The 12,974-nt window shown below is 42.0% G+C and overlaps 1 protein-coding gene across 5 annotated transcripts in view; it reads right to left on the minus strand.

The window, feature by feature from the left end:
* crebbpa (CREB binding protein a) overlaps positions 1 to 12,974 on the minus strand; it is a 44,958-nt gene that overhangs the window by 21,673 nt on the left and 10,311 nt on the right. The window contains exons 2-14 of one of the 5 annotated variants that reach the window (XM_025007896.1): positions 10,292 to 11,007; positions 6,388 to 6,573; positions 5,833 to 6,097; positions 4,176 to 4,289; positions 3,129 to 3,392; positions 2,455 to 2,554; positions 2,191 to 2,328; positions 1,964 to 2,081; positions 1,628 to 1,799; positions 1,282 to 1,344; positions 981 to 1,102; positions 537 to 743; positions 1 to 224 (exon numbers count right to left, since the gene is read on the minus strand). The exon at positions 1 to 224 is cut by the window's left edge and continues 142 nt beyond it. In XM_025007896.1, coding sequence (XP_024863664.1) covers positions 1 to 224; positions 537 to 743; positions 981 to 1,102; positions 1,282 to 1,344; positions 1,628 to 1,799; positions 1,964 to 2,081; positions 2,191 to 2,328; positions 2,455 to 2,554; positions 3,129 to 3,392; positions 4,176 to 4,289; positions 5,833 to 6,097; positions 6,388 to 6,573; positions 10,292 to 11,007 — 2,689 coding nt within the window. The remainder of the gene's footprint in view (positions 225 to 536; positions 744 to 980; positions 1,103 to 1,281; positions 1,345 to 1,627; positions 1,800 to 1,963; positions 2,082 to 2,190; positions 2,329 to 2,454; positions 2,555 to 3,128; positions 3,393 to 4,175; positions 4,290 to 5,832; positions 6,098 to 6,387; positions 6,574 to 10,291; positions 11,008 to 12,974) is intronic. The other 4 variants (XM_025007897.2, XM_037974640.1, XM_025007898.2 and 1 more) reach the window with 4 other exon arrangements.

Raw genomic sequence — 12,974 nt, forward strand, 5'->3', positions numbered from 1 at the left:
GGGGTGGCGCCCTGGGCTGGGGCTGGGACGGGGCCAGGGAGGGTGGGGGTGGAGCTCCGACTGGAGGACTGGGTGTGCGGCAGGTTAGTGGCCCCCCCGGCCGTGGAGGCAGAGGAGGCGGTAGGAGGCGGCGTGGAGTGCAAGGGGGTTTGGGAGGAGGCTAGCTGAGGGCCCAGCTGGGGCCCGAGTGCATTCATGGGAAGGTTAGCGTTCTGTTGCTGCTGCTGGAGAGAAGGATAAACACAAAGAGCAGGCGGACACACACAAAATAAGCGGACAAACATACAGTAAAAAAGGTCAGTCACCACCACAAACAATTTAGGGTTTAGAGAGCACACTGTGATTGGTATGATCAATTAAAGAGCAATTAGTGCGTAGTATGATTGGTTAATGGCTTTACATTTTAGTTCCCCGACAACAAATTGGAATTAGCATGGCTTTGCAGCAACTGTCGTCAATGAAAACAGCCAAACCAGATCAGTTTTGCGGCTTCGTTTATAACAGCTCCACACCCCTCATCTTTCTCCGTATCTCACCTGGCTGACAGCAGCCTGAGCTGGGGGCTGGCCCATGCCGGGCCCCACGGTGACATTCATGGCGTTCGAAGGAGCAACTGCACCCGATCCGGGAGGAAACTGGGTCTGAGGCATGAACTGTCCCTGGCTGGGCGTTTGGGCCACCAGGTTGCTGTGCCCAGGCATCATCCCCTGTGCCTGGGGCATTCTAGAGGGAGACATTCCCACCTACAAGGCAGAGACATAGGAGAGTTGGTAAGAGTTCTCCAAACAAATCAGAAGCATAATGACCTAAAAACTATCCCATCTGCAGTACCCTAAAGACCTTACAACCATCTCTCAATGAACAATGACCCGTTAACTACATTTTAATAAAGCTGCGGTAGCTTATAGCAGATAAAATGGTGACAGCTCGTGATACTTTCATGCCAAAGTGTTTGTGATTTACTCCTGTGGTTTTCTTACCGCCGGGACAGAGCTTATGTTCATTTGCTGTGGGTGGTTCATAGGAGAAACGGCTCGGGCTCCCATTGTTGCCGGAGACATCTGAGTGTTGGGCAGAGTCATGTGGTTGAACTGGTTGATTCCTGCACCCCAAAATGTTTCAACAACAGACAAACAGGAAGTCAGACAAATAAGCATTATGAAAAACCAAGACTGCAGTTAGTATTTTTTTTTTAAATTTTATTCTTCACTTAGCTCAGGCTGGACCCAACACAATGGATTTATGTAAATGAACAGAATTGTCGTAACGTGAAATGCACACCTTGTGAAACCTGCATGCGATTCATGATCTGATTTGGCATGTTCGGCAAAGAAACGGGTCCATCTGTAAAACAAACAAACATAGAGACCAATTATATATAAAACAAACAGTATTCTGTATCGGACTAGGAGTATCGTTGCACCCATTAAACTGCAGGGCAAGAGGGGGAAAAAAATTGGATAAAACCTCTTGACACTCAAACTTTATTCCAACTGTTAAATTTATTGTTCTGCTGTAAACCCTTTCAAAAATAAAACAAACAAAAAGATTATAGAATTTTGTATTTTATTCATCTACAAACACTCTGAGGTTTAATGTTATATTTGGAATATAAACTTGCACTGACTCTGCGGTCTTGGGCCCAAGGCATTGGGCTGGGGAAGGCCGGGTTGTTGGGCCCCCTGTGCAGCCATAGGCGCTTGGTTGTTGATCTGCCTCTGCAGTCTCGAACGTCTTTTCTCTTCCAGTTCCTTTTGGATTTTATAGATTTTCTCAGCCAAGAAGTGATAGTATTCATCCTGAAAGTAAAAAGGGAAAATGATTAAAAAATCCTGTAGATGGTGAAGGTTTTGAAAACGTACAAATCTGAAGCTGGAATTTCTAGATCTGTGTATTTTTGATGATTTTAAGAAATTTAATTTGGACACTGATTGAGGCACTTTTTTTTTTAGGATGAACTTACTCGGCTGTTAGCTGACTCATACATGTCCCCCTCTACCTTCCTGGCGTAGGCCACCAGATTCTCCATTCGTCTGTCCTTCAAAGCTGCCGGGTCAGGGGTTGGGAATATGGCTTGTACTCTGCCACAAAACAAACAAAAACAACAAGAAGAATTTGTAGCAATGACAGCCTTTCACAAGCATCTGGATTTAAAACATCGTGTACAGTCAGACTGTGGTGTCCTCTTACAGTTTGTGTACGAGGTGATTGCGCAGGTCCTGAGTGACATGCTCGTGCCAGGCTTTCCTGGTGCCCGTGGCAGAGACGGGTGCTGCTGTGGGCAGGTTTCCCATTGATCCCACAGCTGATCCGTCTGACAGCAGCGGACTGGAGGGAAACAGGATAAAGCTTACACGAAGCAATACATGATTACATAGTTAGACCGTATTTATCCTCTTAAAAACAACTTAAATAAAAAGAAAAATTAGGGTAATATACAATGTAGAGACTGACTTGTTAGTGTTTAGCGTGTTTGGAAGGGAGTCTGTGTGCAAGTTTGTCTGTTCTGAAGTGGTCACACCCATTGTACCACCTCCAAGGGTCATCTGGTTACCTGTAAAAACAAATCAATGTAAGCAAGGAGCACAGCTTCACTTAAAAACAAAAAGGCTCAAGCTTCATCAGTTTGATATTGTTTGAACCCAGCTTCTGTGCTTCATTTATAATTTTCATTAACTTTAAAAAGAACTGGACATAATGTATTTGTGACTGTCAGATTTGTTCTAGACACATAACGCTAACTACCAAGTATTTTAATTTCTATCGTTCCGCTCTTGAGCCATCGCATCCCTTTAAAAAAAAAAAAAAAAATTTGCTGCCAAAAGTGGCAGTTTTAAAAACTATTTAAACTTTACCTTTAGGCCCATCAACCAGTCTGTCACCAAAACGCAATTTATACAATTTCCTCAGTAACGTTCTCATATAAAGCAGCTTAAAAAATAAAAAATAAAGATTACCTGGACTGACAGACAATGAGTGAAAAGATATTCAGAGAACTACTGCTTACGCATGCTCAAAAGAATTGCAAAAAGTCTGGCTCCTTGAAAGTAAAACGTTACCAACGGTGGCTCAAGACTGTTGCTGGGTTGCTTAGTTTTTGGGAATTAAACACGCCGGGCTGACTTTACCGATAGTATTGATGGATCTCATCTGCTGTGGAAGTTGCTGCTGGCCCTGGGAGTTCTGGGCTCCCGCCGTTTGTCCGGAGGGCTGCTGGGCCGTGGCCTGTCCTGTGGCCTGGCTGCTGTAGGGCAGACCGAGAGCTGCATAGGCTCTCTGCATGGAGCTGGGGTCTATAGGTGTTGAGGCGTTGATAGTGGGTGCACTGGGCTGGCCCATGCCAACAGAGGACATCGGGTTCTGGAGGCCTGAATTTGGAGAGTTCAGCATAGCTGAAAGAGGGATAGGGCAGTCAGCCGGAAAATATCCAAGTATGCAACCAAGTAGTCATTAATTCAACTTCTGACCTTCGGTAGAGTTTGACATAAAAAGGCAATGTGATAAATTAAGAAAAATGGCTTCTTAACTTAAAAAGATGGGGAAATATATGAGTGTATATACCCTGAGTGGACACAATATTAACATTTTCAAGCATAATAAAAAGTAACAGATTAACACTGGAATGCTGTAATTGATAAAATATTCTCCACATGAAGTCATCAATAAGCAACTAAATTAATAAGCTGTACAAACAATGAAATATGATCATGAAAAAAGGTAACTTATAATAGAGACTAAAGGAAAAGGAGAAAGTGTGTCAGATTTGGATGACTTGGTGACAACCCAACATCCAGCTGCTTTGTGCAAATGAATAAACAGTAAAGAGTATTTCTGCTCTTTATCACATTTCTAACCCTCTGGTGGTTCAGATTACAAACTCAGTAAGACGACACCCTTCTGAAGAATTTAGAGCAATATTATTGCTCAGGAATGCAAATTGCTTGACTGGTTTTTAATTTTTAAGTCTTTTTAACGTCATGTTGAATTATAAGATCTTACTATAACAACATATTACTTCATAGTGATTTGAGAGCTATAAAAGGAACAACCAGCAGCTTCCCAGTCTACACATTCTGCTTACTGAACAGTTAATAGAGGCTTTAAGCTTTGCGTTCGGTGTCTGCGGTTGCATTCAGACAAGTCGACAACACTTTTAAACTGCTGCGTGTACTCACGCTGCTGGGTGCGTTTGTCGCTGGCATTCTTCAACGGCAGACAGACAGGACAGTCGTGTCGTGTGCAATTTTTCCAGTGAGAGATAATCTGTCTGGACGACGCACAATGAGCCACTGCGAAAATAAAGATCGAGAAAAAAAAAAAAAAAAAAACAGTTAATTATTTATCCAACATTTATCATGTTAGATGACCAAATACCTAACCCAAAGGTGAAAGAAGCTCGAAATTTCGGTAAGTTTATTGATGAAATGTCAGTCAGTCATTACGATGCTGCTCAGTTTTCAGTCTACTGAAGCTAAAGTGATGTTTTAAACACAAAATTTTCTAAAAAAAAAAAGCACTCAAAATACAAGCAGCAGTTGCTTCAACATTTGAAGTTTATACTCCATTATGGGCTAGGCACCCGTGATAAATTACATCAGTCCAAACAGCCAAGTGGAATTACTTGATTAATATTTCCCAGTTTAAGATAAAAGCACAAAAAAATGCAAGTGTGCAGGAACAGGCGCTCACGTGTTCTTTCAGCAAATTGTTTGAAGTGGTTTCTGTCGTTTCTGGCTGATGGCCAAAGTAACCTTGATACTGTATTTCCAAAAAAAGTCATGAGTTTTCAGTGGAAGTTCGTTCTTCCTAACCTGGTTGAGAGCTGGGTAACTAAAAAGTCAAGGATCTAAGACATTAAAAAAAAACAAGAATCTTGTAAAATAAGACAAATTGGTGACAGTTCATTAAGAAAAAAGTAAACGGGTGTAAACAGCTAGACGCTAAGAGCAAATCAAATGTATTTAAAAAAATGAATACAAAAAATCCCTACTCAAAGGCTGTTTGGCTCAGTAGAAAAACTTTAACCATTTTTTCTTGTGTGCAACTGGATTCACTTGTGTTGAGGCTAATGTAGAAGCAACCTCTCCAGAAAGAAACCAGACTATTTTAAGCCCTGCTAAATGCTCTATGTTGGCTCCGAGCTTTAAGGCCCATGCACAAATAAGCACCATTTAATTTAATTGATGTTGTGAAAAAGTCAGTACCAGCTGTAAAGATTCAAACACTGTAGCAGAAGTCTAAAGGTGCAGACATAAAAGTCACAAAGAAAAACAGCATGTGTGAGGTTAATGCACTTTTCCTCTTGTACAAAAACATTAAATTGTCCTAAAAATAAAAGGAGTGCATCTTGCCAGCTGTCTTGAACAGAGATCTAGCGTGATCCGTTTGCTCTCAGGAGCATGAGTTAGGGATGAGTCTCAGCTACTACCACACCAGATTTTAGCACAATATCTGTAAAATTACAAAGACATAGCCATCTTTGTGTTTTCTAAGTTTGATTAGCTGTGGCAGCCATCTTGAATTGGGCTAAATCCTAAAAGTATTTAGTTGTAGATGTACATCTAACGATTATTTTCCGAAAGTTTCTTGAAAATACATCCCATGGTTAATGAAACGGACAATTACATGATCTAAAGATACTAAGCTCTCACTTACTTTCATAAACACTGATCTAATTCACAACAAAAAAAGTGGGAATTATTACAGTAAATTCAGAAACCAAATTTAAATTACGAATAAAAAGCCCAATTTGGAAATCCGACTTTTAGTGAGTTTCAACATCTGGTTATGAGGATTCCTATTTTCTTGTAGTTTGAAATAATTAGAACTCACCCTGGCAGGATTTTCCAGCCTGACAGTGGGTCATGTGGTTGAGGACGTTCTTCATGGTGCGGCAGTGAGGCAGGGCGCACGCCCTCACCTCCCCATTAGCTTGCTCTCGACGCTGGCACTTGTGTGCGTGAAGCAGCAGGACCAGCTGCTGCTGGATCAGCTTGCGCTTCTCAGGGTCGGCTGTTGGCCCTGCCGAAGGCACCGCCACACCTCCGCTGCCAGCCAGTGGAAGCATCGCTGCCTGCTGCTGCTGCTGCTGGAGCTGCTGTACGGGTGACAGAGCACAGGCACGCAGATGAGTTTAAGTGATATCATTCCACTTTTTTGCTTTGCAACTTCATGAATAAACCAAAGTCAGTCAGTGAAAAGGCAAAAAAAATATCCAGAAGTTAAAATGATCTCATAATCCAACAGATATAAGAAATCCACGTAAACTCTTGGTCCATGGAGATATTCCTACGCAGAAAAAAATCCCCCGAATATATATATAAAAAAAGAGAAATGCTGCGTTCATATGCACATGGTAATATGTAAGTTTACATAAAACGGACTGACCATGTTTGGCACACTTGTAACAGCGGCCCCTTTGAGTTCATTAGGGAATGGCGGCAGACTGTTAGCGAGGGCAGCCTTGTTTTGGAGCTGCTGCTGCTGCTGAGGGTTTAGTTGCTGTCCCGGTCCTGCAGCACCCTGACCATAAGGCTGAGCCCCAAACGGACTTCCATTGGTACCCAGGCCCATCTGGAAATGCAGATAAGAGACCGAATTTAATTTAATTCTGAAATGCTCAATTTATCTTGCAAGCAACTTCACAAGATCATTTTTGTAGGGACCGAATTTAACTTATTCATAGAAAATGTAAAATACTTCTTTGTTAAGTATCTGTTTGGACACACTTACTCAATTAACTTTGACATGAGTAAACATGGTCCTAAACCAAAGAGTCCACCTAAAGGAATATCACTACTTTCTCACCGTTCCACCAGCCATTTCCACCAACCAATATTGCAGCAAAGGTTCAGCCATTTCAGTGCCAATTTGTCTCTACAGGAGCCTCTCTGCCAAGACAAGCGCTGTCTCAGCTGTGCCAGTGTAATGGTGTCCGATTATGTCTAAATTAGCATAAAGATGCTCTGGAACCCAACAGCTCAGCGTGACATCGTCTCTGGCGTGAGAGAGTAACTCTTAGTTACACAATCATTTTAGATCATCTCTCCTCCCATCTTCATTTAATAAAGTTAGGGCCCGAAATAGAGAACTTTGTAACAGGTGAAGTTTATAGATGCAGCAACATTTAAAGTGCAATTAATTATTATTTTTTTAAATCCAACTGGTAATCTGTGTTTATTTTTCGTTGCTTTCTCTCTTTGATGCAAAATTGACAATAAATGCAACTTTTTTTTTTTTCCAAAAGTGGCCAATTTCGTCCGATTAAAACCCGTCTATTTCCGTCTAGCACCATTTAAATGTGAAACGCCAGAGGATAAACAATCCTTGATTGTGTCTAGCTTTACACACTGATTAACTTGCTGGTGCTCTCTCATCCATGAGGCTGGAGACCAGAGCAGAGTCTGCCATGCTGGGCCAGGCTGCATCTCCTCAGGCTGTTGACACCGCTCCAACAGATCAGATAAAAAAGACCCAGCTGAGACGACCAGACACTGACAGCCTTTCAACACAGCTGAGCGGGAGGGGGACACACAAACACACCCCCTCCGTTACACTCCCCATTCAGCCTGCTCCTCCCCTCCGACACACTCCACATATCAGCAGACAGGGCAGATGCCAACTCTCACCTCACCGCTCTGCTGCCAGGCTGACTGCCTCCTTCCATGAAAGTCATTTGTAATTTCACCCGATTGCGTAGCTTACAATCAGTGCCTCTCTTACATCACTATTGTGAACTGGAGAAAGCATCCCCCCTCCCCCCATTCATACGCGAGCATGTGATGGCAAGGAATGACTGTAGATTGTGGACACTAGTGACCAAAAGAGATTTACATCCTGCTGTTTAAGCACAATAAAGCAGCTACACAAATGACACAGAGGAAAACCACCAGATTAGCTGTTGGTGACATAATAATAGAAAACCAGCTGAGCTTAACACACTCATAGAAAAAAAAAAAACTATAGCATTTGCTAATGGGTCTTCAACAAAACCTCTAAAACATATTGTTCTTCCTTGTGTTTAAAAAAAATGTAACTTTTTAAAAAATACAAACCTTTCCTTTAAATTTGACCAAACAATCAACTAATAATGAAGACGCCAGAAAAATAAGTGTTTGACTGCTGAGCTTATTTCCTTTATGCATGCTTCAAATGTAACAAAACTTGTAAACAAACGCTACCATGTGATCTCAATGCAAAAAGAAAAACATTGAAAAGCTGTTGCGTAGCAGAAAACACCACCACAAAAACAGAAATGCAACTTATTGGTTCACTTCTCCATAGCAGCTGCTGCAGGGCGGTCTCCTCCACGCCCCACAGATCACAGCTACCAGAGTAAATAAGCAATCGCCCTGGTCTCGTCACATTAAGACGACGCAGATTTTAAATATTTATATTCCTACGTAATCCAATGGGCAATGTGAAGTAGTGACCTGCTTCTGCTTTGAATGTCTAAAGCAAATTTTTGACATCAAAGTACAACTTAAGGATGGGGCTCACTGATCAATTTAGGTTGTTTTCTGTGCAAGCAGAAAAAAAAGCTCATTTTTTTTCTGTTTCCACAATAAAAGCTGAAAACTGGTCAGTGTGCTCCAGCCCTACAATGCATTTTGGAAGTGTTGTCTTTACGTACTTAAAGTTAACTTAATGTTGGATGATGCACAGATAACCCTACTTTTATCAACCTATTATTCTTTACTAGATATCCGTAAAAAACAAAATGTAATAAAAATGTAATCAAGTTCATTTTGAGAGATCTAGAGCTCCCCACGTCAGAGTTAAGTTTGTTGAGACATACTTCACTGGCTGTAGTTGTATGCTAAAAAACTGTTAAATGCTAAAATCATTAATCTAAACTAAACTTCAACTGGGCGTTATTCTGACAAACAGCGAGACGTTCATTTGTTAAGTTTCAGGCATGTTTGGTTTTCTAAATATGCTGCTGATAAACACACAATGCTGAATATTTTGCTACTAAATTGGCTGAAACTAAAACAGGCAACACAGTATGAACTTTTTAAAGGTTTAGGCGCAGCAGCTTAAAAATTATATTGGCTCATATTTACAGATAAAGTACAAGCTACACAGATCTGTTCCTTCTGGACTTCTTGATCTTTGAAGTCATCTCACTTCTCATCCAAGGAGCTTTCTAAAGTCAAACTGAAAAGTGCAGATTTCCAAGCTTTTAAACTGTGTTGAGTTGTTGTCGGTGCATTCGAAAACGAACGACGGCATTGAGTCAGCATGGAGGAGAGAAAGTAGTTCTGCACCATTACTATACTGAGGCAACCTGCTGGTGTGCAGAGCAGACCAAGTTAGCGCACCATTTAAATCCCACATCAGCTGGCACACATATGCCAGATGCCCCACTCATTTACAGCGGTGAAGGAGGTGTATACACCCATCTCAATTACATGGTTGATGTAAGTACAAAAGAGCTGTGTTAGGCCCAAGAAACAATGCAGTCTGAACTGGAAGAATAAAGTAACTAAATCTTTTTGAATGTGTTGCAGTCGTGGTGGTGCGTGGACCAACACCAATTGCTGGATTACAATTTTTCCTTTGTGGCAGATAATAAGCCTGATTGATGGATAAATAAACCATAATCTTTCTAACATATCCACGTTGTTGTAACATGTTTTTTTTTGCCTTCTTCATGAAACAGACAGGCCCCTTTCCTTGCTGCTAGTCATCCCCTCTAGCTGGCTTATGTGTGTGTAAGTGATAGAAAGAAAAACCCAAAGGTTTCAAAATTAACACCTGGAATTTGTTTGAATTCTCCTTGTATTGATTCATTACATTAATGTGTTGCAAACTGGGCCAACGGGTGTTTCATCGTGTTAAGGTAAGCAGAAAATGGTGAAAGAAAACAAAGCCAACTGCAAACATGAGACTTTCTCTTGTATCAAAGCGACTCAGAGCTTCAGAGTTACACAAATCATTTTGGCGCACTGACAAAGTCAAATTATTTTGAATGTTTATGCTGATAGTCATGATTCATTTGGCACCACAGAAAGAAAACGGCCCCACTGTGCAAAGATGAAAAAACACCTCATCAACAAGCTGATTTAAGTTTGTCTGCCAGAAGACAGCAGGTTTTTTACTGAATCACGATAATTTGTGTCCAATGTTAAAACAGTTTCCACCCACAGCATGCTCCGAAAATTATATGAATGACTAACAATTCAATAACAAAATACTGCCAGAGACGTGTGTCCCTGAATATTCTGTCAGCTCAAAACGAACGTGCACATGCAAACACTAGAAGTGAAAGAGTGGGAGCGTGACTCACCTTGCTCATATTGCCTGCTTGCTGGGCTGCACTGAGGGTGGTATGAGCTCCCATCTGCTGCCCTCCTGGGGTAAGCGTCTCTACCAATGCGCTTCCAGATCCTCCTGGTCCTGACGCAGCTCCCTGTATAGTCTGTCCTTGATACTGCATGCCTGCCACCCCATTACCCCGTCCTCTCCCAGCTCCGGGTACAAGACCACCATTCATCACCTGCCCAGGTTGAGGCTGCCCGCCCTGAGCCAGCAGTCCAGCATGACCCTGGCTATTGTTAATCATAGCCTGGCTGAACCCTGTTGAGCTCAGACCCATGGCTGCAGTATTACTGTTACTGTTCTGTGCTGCTACTCCAGTTGGTGTTCCTGGTTTTTGGGCTTGGGGGGACGAGTGGCTGTTTGGAGAGGCCTGGCCAAGGGGGCTCTTGCCCAACGGATTTCCCAGCTGTGACCCCATGCTGCCAGGTTGAGCACTTGCCGAGTTGAGCCCTGTACCTGTGGGCCGAAGAAGCTCTGAGAGCTGCTTATGCTTGGCAGCTGCATCTTGGACGACAGACGCTCCGCCTCCACCGAGTCCTGCTGGGGTGCCACCTGGACCACCGGCTCCAGGTGCTGCTCCGCCGTTTGAAGGCATCCCACCCATCAGGCTCATATCACCTCCATTAGGGATCAACTCGTCTGGAAGGTCATTCTCCAAATCATCCCAGGGCAGAGATCCCAGATCTATGACAAGTTTGAGAGAAAATAAGGAAAAGAAAATACATGAAATTTAATTTTTAGGGAACCAGACACTGAATTACAGATAAAATGATATTAAATATGACTTTAACAATGTTTAACAGTAAGAAATAACCAGTTTACCTGCAGTTAATCCAATTAGTCTATATTTAAGCTGTTTATATACATTTTCAGAGTAGGTTTGACAACTCGGCTACTAATGCCACAGTTCAAAGCCATTTAATTTTAAACCAAATGCTGACTTAAAGCCCTAAATATGGGGTTTTGACAAGGCAACGTGCCACATGTTGCAAGAGTGTGGCACAGTCCCTTAGAAGCAAAGATCACGGAGCCAAAAATAAGAGCATCACCTCTTTCTGACAAGCGTAGTGTGACAACACAGAAAATTTTGCAGCACTCAGGTTTCCTGCTGGGTGGTGGAGGAATATTTCTGTCACACCATCCAGAGGTGTGATCATCGTGCTGAGAGCCTAGTGAGGCATTAGTTGTTTGAGATGAAGTGATTAAGACGAAAAGTATTAATTAGAAAGTATAGTTCCACCTTTGCGGTCTGTAAATAAGGAATCCCTTTTTTAAGTCTACTGCCCAACTGATGGGATCAACAGGCGACTTGGGGAGGTATGTTATTGCTCTGTATCCAACTTTACTACCAATGGTTGTTTTTGTTTAACCCTACTACAGAAAACTGGAGACCGAGGAAGCACAAGGGAGTAAGAGGCTACTGAAAGGAAATTGAATCTTCTACAGATGTATGTCTGCGGCTCATTTCACTTCTCAGTAATATATGGGCTGAGGTTTTTCATTTACCCTACAGCTGATACTTAAACGTGACATATTTAAGTCCAGCTTACTGTGTAAATACCGATTTTATCATTTAATTCAAATGATTTGGCAATCTAAACCATTTAAATAAAAATTTGTTGTTTTTTTTCTAAATATGTTCAACACTGCTGTAATTAGGGTTGGGCATCAAGTCTCGGGAATTGATTGGAACAAGGATCATCACTCCGATTCTCTCGGAATGGTTCAAATTTTTTAATTACGATTCCTAGTTTCGATACCCAGTCCGCCGACTGGAAGGAGCTGCCGAACACCAACGAAGAAGAATCCGCAGGAAATGTGCGCAACCGCGAACCGTGTGCAGCGGCAATCCAGAGCGTGACTTAAATTTAAAAAAAAGAAATGATCAGGCGGCTCGGTGCAACTCTTGCAGTAAGATTATATCGTGCAAAGGAGGTTCATGTTGTAGGAGTAACAGAGTGTCCCTCTGTCCATCTGTAACGCACTGCGCCAGCCTTCCTCCTCTTCCTTATACTCCACCTAAAACCGTGGGTCAACTCAAATGCAAATACCAAGTTAGCTCGTGTTTTTTTTGTAGATAAATAACCTGAAATTGCTAACATTAGCCAGGCAGTTGACCAGACTCTGCGATGGTGCTGCTACCAACGACAGACTTACCCCGTCAGATCTCGCCTTTTCATATTTCATATCCAAGCTTCTTCTACAACCAGCGAACACGTGTTCTCCACTGCAGGAGACACTATCCGGCCAGGACGCTCACGCATATCGCCTGAGAAGGCAGATACGATCATTCTCCTCAACAAGGACCGTTTCTGATTTTACACTGTACCTGCTACTAATCTGGACTGGGTTGGACAAGTTGTTCTTTTTCGTTTGTTTGATATTCTGCACCAGGTTAGCCCATCAGTGGGAGATCAGTAACATGTTTAAGTACCTGGCTGCAGCATCAGACACTAGATATGTGTTTTAATGAAGGTTTCCAAAAGAAAGCTCTGTATATTTACAGGTGCTGGTCATAAAATTAGAATATCATGAAAAAGTAGATTGATTTCAGTAATTCCATTTAAAAAGTGAAACTTGTATATTATATTCATACATTACATACAAACTCATATATTTCAAATGTTTATTTCGTTTAATTTTGATGATTA

This window comes from Kryptolebias marmoratus, linkage group LG3, assembly GCF_001649575.2.
Source record: "Kryptolebias marmoratus isolate JLee-2015 linkage group LG3, ASM164957v2, whole genome shotgun sequence".
In the NCBI taxonomy this organism is placed as follows: Eukaryota; Metazoa; Chordata; class Actinopteri; order Cyprinodontiformes; family Rivulidae; genus Kryptolebias; species Kryptolebias marmoratus.